The sequence below is a fragment of the Zalophus californianus genome, chromosome 8 (assembly GCF_009762305.2).
Source record: "Zalophus californianus isolate mZalCal1 chromosome 8, mZalCal1.pri.v2, whole genome shotgun sequence".
Classification (NCBI taxonomy): Eukaryota; Metazoa; Chordata; class Mammalia; order Carnivora; family Otariidae; genus Zalophus; species Zalophus californianus.
Genome location: NC_045602.1, coordinates 23,248,299 through 23,264,410, shown reverse-complemented (window position 1 = coordinate 23,264,410; position 16,112 = coordinate 23,248,299). Strand labels below are relative to the sequence as shown.

The 16,112-nt window shown below is 40.4% G+C and overlaps 1 protein-coding gene across 1 annotated transcript in view; it reads right to left on the bottom strand.

Moving 5' to 3' along the window:
- BABAM2 (BRISC and BRCA1 A complex member 2) overlaps positions 1-16,112 on the bottom strand; it is a 394,365-nt gene that overhangs the window by 19,774 nt on the left and 358,479 nt on the right. Inside the window, 2 exon segments of the mRNA XM_027624135.2 lie at positions 14,738-14,795; positions 14,798-14,890. Of these exon segments, the coding sequence (XP_027479936.2) occupies positions 14,738-14,795; positions 14,798-14,890 (151 nt within the window).

The following is a 16,112-nucleotide window of genomic DNA, read 5'->3' as shown; positions in this document are numbered from 1 at the left end:
TGGACGAGTCATTTTGCTTTGCAGGACCTCAGCTTCATAATCTGTAAAATAGGTACAATGGTAGTATTGATCTCATAGGGTTGTTATGAGATTTATAGGAACTGAAAATCTATGAAGCATTTGGAGCTGTGCTGGTACAGTGCAAGCACTAGGCACACATTTATCATCATCCGCATCCTCATCCTCATCACCTACCAGCTGATCAGGAGAGACTGGGGGATCCACTATCATTTCTGTTGAGAAAACAACAGTTGTGCCTTTACAGATATGTTCCTGTAAATTTCACTTTTCTGGCCAACTGCAATAATGACTATTAAAGACTATCTGATCCCTAAAATGACCGATAACGAGAAATTCTGGTCTTCTAAATTTTGATTTTGATTTTTAGAAGAGCGACAGAGCTCCTCACTTTGTAATTCTGACTCATACCCAGTGTACTAAGTAGTTAAACCCCATTGTCAGAATGGAATGTCAACCAGTGATGGACCACCCCCCAAATCCATCAGCACACTCTATAGTTGGCTCTTCAAACTGGGTGTGTTGTGGTCCCTAGTGCCTTGCACACACTCTGTATATCATATATATCGCCCTGAAATGTTTGCTGAATGAATTACTAGCAATAACTTAACTGCAGAAGCCACCGTTATACTTGGTTCTTACAATCATGGCCGCCCTGAAGCCCGTTCTCCTGACTCAAGCCACAGCATCTCCACCTGGCAACTCGGCCCTGACCGGCCAGGGCACCCAGGAGGCAAAGGACTTGTTCTCCTCCAAAGTGACCTCAGATTAAGGACGACCCTAGAGAACTCCAGGCTCACTTCTGCTTTCTTGGCTTCCATTTTCCACCAGGCATGACTAAGTGCCAGGGGTTCTGTCTGTCTGGGAAGATAAGAGTCACTGGAATTTTTCATCCTCTTCTCCACGTGCAGCCTTTCTGCTAGCTTGGAGGCTGTGAAGCAGCGAGCATCCATCCTTTGGCCTGTTCCATTACGACACCCCCCCCTTTCTTCTTTTGCCCCCTGATTCTAGTGGTAAGTTCGGCCACAGGAATGTTTACTTTCCCTTAAAGGTACTCAGTGCCAGGTCTCTATAATCCCAGAAGAGCTATTTCTGCTCGAGAGTACCCTGGGCTCTCCTCTCCCCCATGGCCACAGCAGCCCTCAGCCTCCAGGTGAGCCACCACGGAAATGGCCGGCCACACAGTGGGTGGGTGGATGGGTGTGTGGATGTGGGCACTGATTTCCTTGTACCACTCCTGTGAGCAAGGGAGCGGGCAACAGGCAGAGTAAAGGTGGGAGGTCAGAGGTGGCTTGGGTTGGATCCTGGACCAGTGAGCAGGGGCATAGTGTTCTAATTGTCATACTGTATGGACTTGAACACGTTTTTCCAGGAAATGAAAATGATGACTTGAACGTCAAGTCTATGCCAATTGCTGTGCTAAGGGTCTTATGCCTATTATTTCATTCAATTCCCACCACAATGGTTAATGCTTACCATACTCCATCTTGGCTGTACTAGATGGTTTCTAAGGCTCCTTCCAAGCTCCGTGTCCTGAGACGGGTCTCCACAGTCACACCTACACTTCTGCGTGGCCACCCAACTTAGCTCTGCTATTGGCGATTTTGCTGCTCTCCAAGCAGAGGTAACTGCCCCAATATCTGCTCCCTGTTTCTGCTCACCTCTATAAAGCTGCATTTCAACAAGTCCTGAATCTTGTTTATTTTCACAGGTGCCCCCTATGCCGAATGATCTGACAACACACAAGATAGGATCCCATTTCTGAAGAAATAAGGCCTCTGCTTGTCATTAATGATGTGCACAGAATGGACGGGCCTGACTCTTCTTTGCTGCTTCCCTTTTTTCTAGAACTCATGCCTTAATGAGAAGTGATAGAAACAAGCAACTTGGCCCTCCTGCCTTGGCTGGACTCCACATCACACATGACAGCCCTGAGCAGCCCTGGCGGCACCTGTCAGAAACCAACACATACATCGGAACAGTCAAGCCTAATTCCCAAGAAGCTGTTTTAACTTGACATCTGAAAATGTATTACATCTAGAAGTATTTTACTGGGTGTGTGTTCAGGGCATATGTGTGCACGTTCCGCAACTGAAGTGTTCTATAAATACCAGATATGGGTTGTACAAAAAAGCATCACGTACAGAGCGTAGTTAATTCCATTTAGTAATGTTTTCAATTTGCGTCTGACCTCTGGCAACAGAGATGGAATTTTCTCAACACGAATAAAAAAGCATGCTAAGCTACCTTACACACAATTTTCACTTAAAATCCCCCAAATATACAGGAACTTAGTGATCTTCAGCTACTAGCCCAGTGCTTTTAGATGAGGGCACTAGGCCCAAGGTGAAGTTTCTTTCCTAAGATCACATGTGCAATTAATAATCGTGCCCAGATGAGACCAAGGTCTCCCAACTCCCAGGTCACTATTCTTTGCATTGTCTTTACTTACTGCTACATTTCTTCTTCCAACAGTTCAAAGGCAATTCTGATTCCATTGATAAATGCATGTTTCTACTTTGGTGTGCTATAAAAATCCCAAACCAATTTCCCTAGCCTTTCGGCTCTGTAAGACATCTGCCTATTTTCCCAAGGAAGAGAATAAATGACCATAACTCACAAACAAGGAAGTCACTGTATTTGGTTATCACCACATTTTCACAGTGGCTGGAAGGGATCATCAGAACCCTCCCCTGAGCACTTGGTAGCTTTACAACAGTACAACTCGGTTCATTTCCCCAACAAAAATGTATTGATTTTCCAGCTACTCTTTTCATGTGCGGTTTCTTCTGGCTTACCCTCACTCTGTTTTCCACTGAGAAAGCAGGAGGCAGGATGGATGGGGAAGTGGGGCAAGGTTCAGTCCTTAAAGCAGACCTCAGAAAGGTCAAAGCGTGGACTCAAAAGAAGCCAGGGACACAGCGGCAGGACCTAATAAAGAGGGCCTGGGGGGTCCTGCCCAAGGGGAGTGAGGAGGCTGAGCGGGGCTGTAAACGCTCTGTGCCTGGTACGGCCAGGTCGGTGCGGGCTGGAAGGACAGTAAGCAGCTCTCTCGGGATGAGGGCTGTATTAGCAGTAAGGGATGGCCAGGCTTTTTAAGGGAGCTTATCATTTTACAGCAACAGATGTCAGGTTCTAATAAATAACATGTTCTCTCTGACCTACGCAATTTGGAGAGGCTGCCTGGGCGGCAGGCAGAGCTGGATTCCTCCCCATCACGGTTGGTCTCTGTTCTGAAGGGAAAAACAAACCAAATCCCTTGAAGATACTTTTCAAAATGATTCTCTTGGAGAGTTCAAGGACCCAATCATTCCATGTTATTTATTTGTTTTACTTTTCTCTTCACAGCTTCTATAGTTCTAAACCCCGGGAGGGACAGGTGTGCTTGCCCACGCCGGAACCCAGGGCATGCAGCTGAGGGGAAGGCTTGGGTGACCTTGGCCTTCCCCAGTTGCATTGTGGTTCTGTTCCCGTCCTCCCTGGGCACCCTGATCGTCCAAGCTGTGCTGGCTGGGCCAGAAAATTCCCTCTTCTCTCCAGAAGGGGGTACAGGTAATAAGAGGTTGGGATTTTTTTTTTTTTTTTAAAGGGAATTCTTCCTAGGGAACTTAAGGCAAAATAAAATAATAAAGAAAACCCATGAATCATAGCAGCATTGGAACTGTAGGTTCTATCGTTGGGGCACAGCTTCCTGAGAGCCCAAGACTGATGGCTTTGCCTCCCTCATTGCTTTTCTTTGTGCCAATGACTCTTCTGGCCCAGAGTGGCTCAGTTCTGTAGCTGCTCTCCTCGCAGTGGGGGATATGTGGGGATGAGCAATCACAGCTGGCCACAATTTTTACCTTCCTGGCCATCCCCCTACCCTTGGGTGCAGACGAGGGTTCCAGAAATATATCTATAAATGGGAGAAGGGATGGGGGCCAGGGAGGTTGGGGGGGGGGTGGAGAAGGGGAGGTAGTGGTCCAGGGAGAGAGACAGAGAGAGAGAAAGGGTGGCAAAGTCCCTGTCACACTTTTCCGGAACACTGATGGGTGTCACACATGTCAGGGTGTCCCTCAGGCCGGCTGACCGAGCACAGGGACCGCAGAGGGAGGCCTGACTCTGCAAGGAAATCTCAACAGGAACAGAGCATAGTTTGAGTTGCCTTAAGGAGCTACCAACAAGGCAGAAAGGAAGTGGGTGATTGAGTTCTGGAGAGACAAACACACACAGGCTCACATTATAACCACTTACACTGCATCAACACCTCTCCTGCAGTCCTCCCCGAGTCCCAAAGAATTCTCAGGCCTCAGGGCTCCTGTGACCACACTGTGAAATACCCTTTCGAAATGGGGTTTCCACGCTGTGCTCCATGGTATTTGAGGGACCCAGAGGGGACTCAGAGCCACAGTAAGGGTGGGGGGACATCTAACCCCCTTCTCTGGAATCAAGGAGAGGAGATCTATTTTTATCTGGCTTATTGAGAGGGCTAATGCATAAGACTGGGTTGAAGCATTTGGCAGCTAATGACAAATTTGGAGAAAACTGTGTCTTTGAGAATACTAAGGTATTAACAATGAAAGATAATTGAAATAATCCAGAACGCAGACGATTTTTAAAAAACTTTTTTTTTTGTTGTTAAATAAAAAACTCTTGAAAGAAAAAATTATTCGGTAAAGACAACTGGATGACAATAAAAGTATGCATGGCGAAGAACATATGGGGAATTATGGACTGCTTTGGGAGCATTTGGATAGGTTTCTAAATAAGAAAATAACATCTCTCTCTGACCTTGAGGCAAGAAGGGAAACAACAAATGGTTTTAGGAGGTTCATGAATTACTCCCATGTGTTGACTGAGAAGCTATTTTTTGATAGTCTTTAAGTGATTCCATTTATATAATGGATTTAATTTGTGAGAAACCATTGCAGTGGGTGGTTTGGGGTTAAATCCTATTCTAAGAAACTACTTAGGCCTCTAGGATCAAGCTGATGTTTTACACAATGAAACTCATGGAAAACTCCATCTATTCACAGATTTATCAGACTAGAAAGGATTACATTTGATTCATTCACCTAGACAGATCTAAAGCTATACAAGATGCCAAGGTAGGTAACTAGGAAGTTCAGATTTTTTTCAAAGTGATAGTTGGCTTTATGTAGATTAAACAATCGAAGGATGGATTTTTCCCACTTTCTAAGCTGGTTGGGCTGGCACCAAGAAGACATAACTGTAGGTGACAATGTCCATGGATGGGGCAGCCCAGAATCTAAGAATCTCTGGCCAAGTCACTGAGGTTAGGGGACTGTTTAGTTGGTTGCAATGCTGATTTTGCTATCCTTTAATTGAAACTCGTTTTCCACCCAGGATAGTGATGTTGATGGTGAACAATGACTGAATGCTCACAACATGCCAGACCCTATGCTGGACAATTCACCTACATTACCCTGTGTGGTAAGCACAATTCTAAGATGGCCCCTGAGATTCCTCACCCCCTGTATAATAATCCCCAGGACTGTGAAAATGGTGGATTTCATTTCTATAATTGGGATTGTTAGGTTACACGGAACAGATGACTTTAAGAAAGGAAGATTAATGGTAGGCCTGATCTAATCAAATGAACCGTTTTTAAATCAAGTCTAGAAATCAGTGACACCAAAGTCAGAGCTTAGAAACAGGAGGATTTGATGCACCACTGCTGGCTCGACCATGGAGGGGCTGTGTGGCAGGAAACAGCCTCCAGCTGACAGCCAGGAAGGAAACCAGTACCTCAGTCCTACAACCACAAGCAACTGAACTCTGCCAACAACCTGAATGAGCCTGGAAGAGGCCCTGGGCCTCAGACGAGACAGCAGCCCCAGTCAACATCTTTAGTTGTTTCGGACCCTGAACGGAGACCCAGGGAGGTTGTATTGGACTCCCAATCCACAGAAACTAAGAGATAATAATCTGTGCTGTTGTAAGCTGTTAAGTGTATGGTAATCTGTTAATTAAAAATAGAAAACTGGGGCGCCTGGGTGGCTCGGTTAAGCATCTGCCTTCGGCTCAGGTCATGATCCCTGGGTTCTGGGATTGAGCCCCACATTGGGCTCCCTGCTCAGTAGGGAGTCTGCTTTTCCCTCTTCCTCTCCTCCCACTCATGCACTTGCACATGCATGCTCTCTCTCAAATAAAAAATCCTAAAAAAATAACAACAGAAAACCATACATACCATTTGATACTCACAATAACCTCTAAAACTAGCTTCACTATTTAACAGAGAAGAGGACAGACTCGGGGAGATTATGAATTTGCCCCAAGTCACACAGCTGGTGAGTGGCAGAAACAGGTTTCAACTCAGCTGTCTTGACTTTAGGGTCAGTGCTCTTAATTGCCACATGCATTTCCTCTCTGTATTTATGTTACTCAAGTGCCAGGCCTCTGAGGAGGGAGGCTCAGACAAGTGGTAAAGAGAATGGGGAACTGTATCTGTCTGCCTGGGGCAGATGTGCAAAAAGTCAGAGGCCTTGTGTTGTGCCCTGACTACTAGAAGCTAGCTGTGTGCCCTTAGGAAAGTCCCTTAATCACTCTGAGCCTCAGTTTCTTTATCTGCATGAAGGACAATGAGGATTTCTACACTGTACCCCACACAGGGCTGCAGTGATGATCCCATGAAGGTGTGCGAGAGTGCACTGTAAATGGTGAAGTCCACAGGGCAGACAAAGGTGCCTGGATATCATGCAGGTATAGCTTTCTTTTCTTGATGACTTCAAGTCTCAATGTTTTCTGCATAGAGGGTGGATATGGTTCTCTGATGGCTTGTTCCAAGGAAGACATTTAAAAATTAGTGGGGGTTTTTGGGGAGGAAATGAGTCTCTTTGTCCTTTATTTGGGAATTACAGAATAAAGTGGAATGTGATTTTTCTTTCTTTTCTTAAATTCTTTAAAAGTCAGCTCACTGTTAAAAGCCAAAGTAATAACAATGTATTATGGGATTCACAAAATATGTAGAAGTGAAACATTTGAGTATAATAGCACAAAGGACAGTAGGAAGTATAAAGAGAATTAAGAGTATTTTAGGTTTTTACATTGTATTTGAAGTGTTATGATGTTAATTCATGGTAGACAATAATAAATTAAGGATGATTTTAGTGTATTAATAACTCAAATATGACACAAAGAGCTGTAGCTAAAAGGACAATAGGAGAAAAAATGTTATACTAAAAAATACTCAAATAAATTAAAGGGAGGATTTGGAAGGGAAGGACAAAGGAATACAAAATACATAAACATATAAATGAAATTAAATAACAAACAGTAAGATGGTAGACTTAAACTCAATCAGTTCATTACTTACATAAAATGTAAATGAACCAAATACTCTAATTAAAAGGCAGAGATTATCAGACTAGATTTAAAGAAAACCAACCTACAAAACGTTTCCTTGAAATATAAAGACACACAGAGGATGAAAGAAAAAGGATGAACAAAGATAAACCATGCAAAAAATAAGTATAAGAAAGTTGGCACAACTATATTAATATCAGACAAAGCAGACTTCAAGTCGAGGAGAGTTACCAGAAATAGAGAGGGTCATTCTATAATGATCAAAGGGCTAATTTATCAAGATACAATAATTCTGAGTATGTGTGTACCTAAGTAACAAAACTCCAAATCCAAAAAGCAAGAATGGACAGAACTAAAAGGAGAAATAAACAGATCCAAAACCACAGGTGGAAATTTTAACACCCCCTTTCAAAAACCGAAACAATAATAAACACACAAAAAAAACAGTAAGGATATAGAAGCTTTAAATAACATTAAGAAGTAATTTGGCTTAATTCACATGTATATATAATACCATACCTCAAAAATGCAGGACACACATTCTTTTCAAGTTCATATGGACTATTTACCAAGATAGACCATATATTGGGCCACAATACAAATCTCAATAGATTTCAAAGGCTTAAAATCATACAGATTATGATCTCCAACCAAAACAAGAATTAAATTAGAAATCAGTAAGATATCTAGAAAAATCCCCAAACACTTGAAATTCAAGCAGCACAATTATAAACAATGCACAGTTCAAAAAGAATTCACAAGAGAAATTAGAAAATATTTCTAACAAAGTAACAAAAAAATGTATTAAAATTTGTCGGATGCAGCTAATGCAAAACTTAGAAATTTGTAGCTTTAAAGGCTTATATTAAACAAGAAGAAGGGATTAAAATCAATAACATAAGCTTCCATTCTAAGAAGCTTGAAAAAGAACAAATTAAACAAAAAAATAGAAGGAAGGAAATAATAAAGATAAAAGCATAAATTAATAAAATAAATAACTTTCTTTGGAAAGATAAGTAATACTGATAAGCCCCTAGCTAGACTGTTTCAAGAAAAGGGGAGAGAAAATAACAGAAACTTTCATTATAAGGAATGAAAGAAGTTATATCGGTATAGCCCACAAATATTAAAAGGAAAATGAGGGAATATTATAAACAATCTCGCAACTAGTCAATTCAACAACTTAGACTGGATAACCTGCTTAAAAAAACACAACTTGCTAAAACTAACACAAGAAAAAACGATGACTATCCCTATATTTTGTAAAGATTTCTTTGAATTTCTTTCCATAAATAAAACTTTATCAAACATTAAAAAAAATAGAGCTGAACCTACATAAACTCTTTCAGAAAACAGAGGTGGAAGGAAAATTTTCCAGTTTATTTTATGAAGCTAGCATAGTGCGTTTATTAAAATCTGACAGGACAACACAAGATATCAATATCACTCATTAAAATGAATGTGAAATATCACTCATTAATATCACTCATTAAAATGAGTGTGAAAATACAAACATCTTAACACAACATTAGCAAATCAAATCTAATAATATAAAAAAGGATAAACATCATGACCGAGAAGGTTTATTTATCCATGGAATGCAAGGTTGGTCCAATATTCAAAAACTAATTAATATAATTCAACCACTATAATAGAATAAAGCAAAACCATAGGATCAGGCCAATAGATACAGAAAAAACATTCTACAGAATTCAACACCCATTCATGATAAAAACTCTTAGCAAAGTGGGAATGCAAGAGAACTTATTCAATGTGAGAGACACATCCATGTAAAACCTACTGCTAACCTCAACCTTAATGTGAACACGTAAGGCCAGATGTCTGCTCTTACCACTGTGTACAACATTGTACTGGAGGTCCAAGCCAGTGCAAGTAGGTAAGAAAAAGAATTTTTAAAAACATAAAAATAATAAAGATGGAAATAAAAAAGCAAAGCTGTTAACAGATGATATGATTGTTTATGTAAAAAACACTAAGAAAAGTACAAAAAAGCTACTAGAATTTAGTAATCATGAACTTATTAGCAATGTCACAGGACACCAGGTCAATTGAGAAAAATCGTCTATATTCCTATATACCAACAACAAGTGGAAAATAAAATCTAAAAAATTATCATTTACAATAAAAGCAAAACCACTTTAAAAAATGCAAGACTGCTACATTGAAATCTCAAAACACTTCTCAGAGAAATTAAAGACCTAAATAAAAACCCTGTTCATTGATTCGAAGATCCAATACTGTTAAAATGTCAATTTTCCCTCTTGTTGATCTATAGATTTAACGCCATCCCAATCAAAGTCTCAGGGGGCTTTTTTTTTTTTTTTGAGAAGAATTTGGAGTTGGAATTGGCAAACTAATTCTAAAATTTATATGGAAATGCAAAGGACCCAGAATAGCCAAAACAATCTTCAAAAAGAACAAAGATGAAGAATTTACATTTCCTGACTTTAAGAAATATTGGTATTAGTAGACCAACAGAAAAATAGACCAATGAAACAGAACAGAGTATCCAGAAATAGACCCCCTCATATATAGTCACTTTATTTTGACAAAAGCATGAAGGTAATTCAACAGAGAAAAAAACCTTTTATTCAACACATGTTGCTGAAATACCTGGATATATGTAAACAACTTCAGCTTCCATCTCATACCATCCACAAAAATTAATTTGAGATGGATCAGAGACCTAAACGCCAAACCAAAATGAAAGCTTGTAAAACAAACAGAACAATTTCATGACCTTGTGGTAAGCAAATACGTATGAGGCTACAAAAGCATTAACATAAAAAGAAAACACTAATAAAATCAATTTCATTAAAAATAAAGATTTTCTGCTCATCAAAAGACACTGTTAAGAAAATGAAAAGGCAAGCCACAGATTAGGAGAAAATACTTGCAATGCATAAATCTGACAAATATATAAATAACTCTTGAAACTCAATGATAAAAAAAACCCAACAACCTAATTAAAAATAGGTAAAATTTGAACAGACACTTTTTAAAAGAAGATATACCAATAAGCACATGAAAAGATGATCAGCATCATTAATCATCAAGAAATTAAGATTAAAAAACACAATGAGATCTCCTTTCATCCCCTCTGAAATAGCTAAAATTAAAAGACTGACAATACCAAGTGTCAGGGAGGATACTGGAACAAATGGAACCCTGTATTTGGCCAGTGGGAGTGTAAGCTGGTATAAAGACTTCAGAAAAAATCTGTCGGTTTCTTATAAAGTTAATCATACACATACTCCCCCTTCCCAGTTATTTACTCACAGAATTGAAACTGTATGTCTATAAAAAGGTTCATATGAAAACGTTTTTAGCAGCTCATTTCATAAAGTTCCCAAACTGGAAACAACCTAAATATATATAAGCAGATGAATGCATTAATAAATTATGGTATATTCCTATAATGGAAATGCCTCAGCAGTAAAAAAGGAATACCATAACAGATAAATCTAAAATAATTATGCTGACTACAAAAGACACAAAAGTATATAATCTGTATTATTCCATTTATAAGAAGTATCTAGAAAAGGAAAAACTAAGACATGGGACAGTGTCTGTCCTGGGGATGAGGAGACTAACTGGAAAAGGTAGAAGGTAACTTTGTCAAAACTCCATCAAAAGATATACTAAAATTTGTCCACTTTATCATATGTGAATTACACTGCAATAAATATCTTTAAAAAGATAGATATGCAAAGCCCCCGCCTTCAAAGAACTCAAAATTTGATTAAGGAAATGAAACAATATAAAGATACAAAAAAAAAATAATACAAAAGAGATTTCAAAGCAGCACACCTGGTCCTTGACTTACAATGGTTCCACTTAATTTGTTGACTTTACAATGATGCAAAAGTGACATGCATTCAGTAGAAGCCGTACTTTTGAATTTTGAGCTCTTCCCGGGCTACGTGGCAGAATTCTCGAGGTGCTGGGCAGTGGCAGCAAACTGCAGCTAGCTCCCAGTCTGCCACACGATCAGGAAGGTGAACAACTGATACGCTTACAACCATTCTGTCCTCATACAACCATGCTCTCTTTCACTTTCAGTACTGTTCAGTAAATTATGTGAGCTATTCAACACTGTATTGTGAAATAAGCTTTATGTTAGATGATGTTGCCCAACTGTGGCTAAAGTTAAGTGTCCTGTGCACATTAGGTAGTGCCACGTTAAGTATGATGTTGGGTAGGTTAGGTGTAATAAATTCATTTTCAGTTTACAAATGATATTTTCAATTTACGATGGGTTTATAGGTACATAACCCTTTTGTAAGCTGAGGAAGATCTGAGACTAGGCAGAGGGGAAGAAGCTGCCTGCATGTTAGCATGCATGGAGAAAACCGGAGGGAAGAACGCTGAAGGATCTGAAGGGGCAGAAAGAGGGTGGGAAGAAGGAGTGAGCAAAGGCACTGTGGAACAAAGCGGAAGCTAAACACAAGAGTCTTCCATATGTCCATTCACTGACCCTTCAGATCAAGCCCATCCAATAGGGAGGAGTACAGTCTTGTTCTACAGGATCAAGTTCAGAAAGGTTAATAGCCCTGCCCAAGGCCATAGAGCTTATTCGATTAGAACTTGTGATAGGAGCTGGGCATGGGATTGCGTGACCCCAAAGCCTATGATCACCCAGTAGAGGGCATTTCACTTGTGAGGACAGAATTTGCTGGACAGCCATGAGCAAGAAGCACATGTCCTAGGAAAAGCTCTGGTCAGTGCCAGAAAGTGTCCTTCCTGAGGTCACATGTTTAGAATTTTGCTCTAGAGGAGGGAATAAACAGCTGACTCCACTCAACGGGCTCTACCGCTATTCATAAACCGTGAGTGTTTATGTCATGGGCAGAGCTCCCCGAGTGAATTATAGCCTTTCACGCACTGTGCACGTACAATATTTTCACAGGACAAAGAAACAGGGCATGTAAGGAATGCTGCAGTTGACCTCTCTCTCTTTCTGTCCTTTCTCTCCAACTCTCTCCACCAATCTCAAGCCTGTCCTGCAGGACAGTTCTCGGATTGTGCTGATCCATTACCTGGCTTTCTGACACAGCCCAGGGAAGTTACTCGGTTCAATTTAAAGAAGAGAGCTTTTAAACTATTTCTTCTTCCTAGTATGAGCGGCTGGCTTTCTCTTTTATTACATTTAAAATGAATCCATCTTCACTACTGTAGAAAGCGGATTTTTTTTAACGTTACTTCAGATGTTTTCTTTAGGCTGGTGTTAACATAAAGCAAATGTCTCTTGCAACTCTGAACCAATCTGTTAAGATAAACAGGCTTCACTTACGATCTTCCTATACTGAAATCACAGGCTTGTGGTCTGCAACTCCTTAAAGACTCAATTCATACATGCTAAAATGTCTAGTTAAGAAAAACACACACACACACACACACACACACAGTTTTGCCATGGAAACCACAAGGACATGTCTGGTTCAGACTCCATAGCACATACCACAAATAACAGCCCATCTTCTAAGGGCAGATCTTATATATACACAGGGAAAGCCCAGAAAATTAAACAATTGCAATACCCCAAACATAAAACTTATTTTTGAATCCCTTTTTTTTCACGTCTGTTTCAACATATCTAAGTCTTAATCATTGTTATTAGGTACATTTGCATATGCCTGTCGTTTTCCTTAAATAGAATTTCAGACTTGGACCTCATGGATAAAAAAGGGAAATGCAGGGAGAAAGGGCACATTGAAGTCTCAGATAACACTTCTGGATCCCACATATGAATGTGGGAAGATCTGTGTTTCTACAGAAAGCAGCCCTGTCATTATTGAACAGAGCCCCAATCCTGATTAAGTGAAGGTTTTGTACCTACAGAAAGTATAGGAGATGCCAGGAGGCCCCCTGGGAGGGAAAGAAGTCTCAGGGAGCGGAAGGCAAGAGCAAGAAGCCCTACTAATCGAGAGCATTCTAGGTCTGGCAGGCCAGGTTTTGTTAGTACTTAAAACTGTCAGAAATCTGGTATGATAAAGGCTTTGATCTCTCCTGCTGGGCTATAAATTCCATGAAGACATGAACAACTTCCAATGTGTTTATCACTATCCCCAAGCATGGAGCTCATTGCCTGGACCATGGTAGCTGCTCAGTAAACGCTGAATGACTGAATGAAGATGTTTAATAAATATCCTTCATATCTGTGATGCTGTGGATCTCATCATCCTTCAGCTGGGATCACAGGGGTGACCGTATGGCTGTTCAGAGTGATAAAGTAATAACCACCTGCCACTCTAACCATGACATATTTTTGGAAACTATGATTTTGATCCACTGTGGCTTCAATCTGGGAGGCCATGGTTCATGAAGACTGGTGTTCCAGATACTAAAGTGTTTACCCAGGCTCAGATGGTTAAGCGTCTGCCTTCAGCTCGGGTCATCGTCACGGGGTCCTGGGATCAGGCCCCACATCAAGCCCCATATCGGGCTCCTGGCTCAGCGGGGAGCCTGCTTTTCCCTCTCCCTCTGCCTCTCCCCCTGCTCATGTGCTCTCTCTCTCTGTATCTCTGTGTCTCAAATGAATAAATAAAATCTTTTAAAAAAATTAAAAAAATAAAGTGTTACCCATAAAACACCAACATATTTGTACATTTACCTATCCCATAGGACTTGTGAATACTTTCTACATATAGGTTCATGGGCAGTACTTAAATCTCTAAGCTCCAAACTCTAGCTAACTTCAACTTCTATCAAATTCCCAGCCTACTTCCACAGGGATTCTAACAGTTCCAAGCTATTTGCATAGCCATTTATTCAGACGAAGAAGACACAGGCCCTAATTTGGGCAATGGTGGTAGAGATTCAATGAGATATATAATGTTTGTTCCTTCAGAGACATTACAGTTCCACAAGAAAAACTTGGTACTGGACGCATGTATTGACCACTAAGCAGAAATTCTATTTGTTTACTGTCAGCTGAAATTTTCCATTTTTTTAAAAAAAATATGAAAATAGCTTCCAACATTTTCATCATCAACACCATTTATCCACAACTCTAATTCCTCTAGTACTTTTTCTCTAATCTAAATAGACCAGTAGATTTCAGATAAATCCTGTAACCCATTTAAAAAAACAACCAATCTACCTGATGAGTCTAGATAAGGGGTTGGCAAACTTTTTCTGTTAAGGGCCAAACAGCAAATATTTTTGGCTCTGTAGGTCATGTGTGATCTGTTGCAATTTCTCACTCTGCCATGGTAGCATGGAAGCAGCCATACAAAATAAGTAAAGAAATGGGCATGGCTGTGTTTCAGTAAAACTTTATTTACAAAAACAGGCACAGGACAGGCTTTAGCCTGCAGGCAGTAGCTTGCCAACCCCCGGACTAGAGAAAGGAAGTGCTCCTATTTGTAGGAAACACAGTGGATTCACTTACTTTGCTCTTTTGGCCATCTCATTTCCATCCCATCTGGGGCTGTATGGATAATTTTTTGGGCCTGGGAATAAAGCTGTCCACTGTTGGTAAAGTGATAGACGGACTGGAATGTGAGAGTTGGCTGGTCTCGAGGGAAAAACAGGGGCAGGTCAACTGCAAAGACAAAAGAAAAGAAGCAAGTTAGGGCTTAAATGTATGGGTTAAACCTGAATGTTGGGTACAGACTCTATCTGAACCACAAAAACTGTTTGAGGCTTAGGTAAAAGGTATGGAGAGAGGGAACAAGAAATACCAAGGTGCCTTCCCTGCCTTCCAGGAGTTTACAATCTAGGTACATAAATGAAAATCACACATAAATAAATTTAACCAATATGAGGCATGATGCGTGGGTGCTGACAGATGCTATGAAGTGTTCACAGAAGCTGGGCACTCCCAGCCATGTGAACGCCTCCCATGGCAATTACTTTGTCCAGGATTCCATAGAGAAGTTAGTTGATTATCTGTTTTAAATCTCTTTTAAAATCATAAATTCTTCAAAGGTTGGGCAGTACCTTCCTCATCCAGCATTTGATGGAGGGGGTGGGATGGAGGCTGTCCTTAAAGAATGGATTTGGAATGGGGAGCAAGAGAGCAGGTGATAATCTTTCTACTTTATAGGATACAGCCACTGGACCACCAGCAAAAATAAAGTTACCACTTTACTTCCAATCAAGCAGTGAATTCTGATACTCAGCACTTTGAAGCTTCTCCAGATGTGTTACCACATATAGTTCCTAAACCAGTGGGGGCTCCTTAATGGAACGCAACAGGGACTCATCTGAACACTGCATTATATCTACTTCGAGGGTGTAGCCTGATTCCAGTGTTGGCTGCTAACAAGTATTATGTGCTTATATCTGTTCATTTTGGGGTCCTTTCACTCAATTCTTAAAATAAAACGACTCCTTCTTTTTAGTTTGAGGCAAACCGACACTATAAACACAGACTGTTTCAATAGCACATTCTTCAAGGCATATATTGTATATTTGTGTGGATGTTATCACTTCCAGGGCAAAGAACAGGCACATTAACTTGGGAAAATATAATAATGAGAAAAAAATGTGTATAGAATTTCCTAGCTTCACAGAGTACTTTTACATATTTTATCTAATTTGAGACTTATAATTCCATGAAGCAGACATTATTTTTACCATGTGCATTTAACAGACGAACAAACTTGAGACTCCAAGAGGTCGATTAACTTGCCCGAGCCTTAGCTAGTGGAGGCAGGGTTCAAATCTAGACCCATGGTGTAAATCCTGAGCTCCTTCTATTGGGCCCCATTGCCTCCTGTTCACAACACATTCACCGTGTTATCATTACAGTTTAGGAAGCT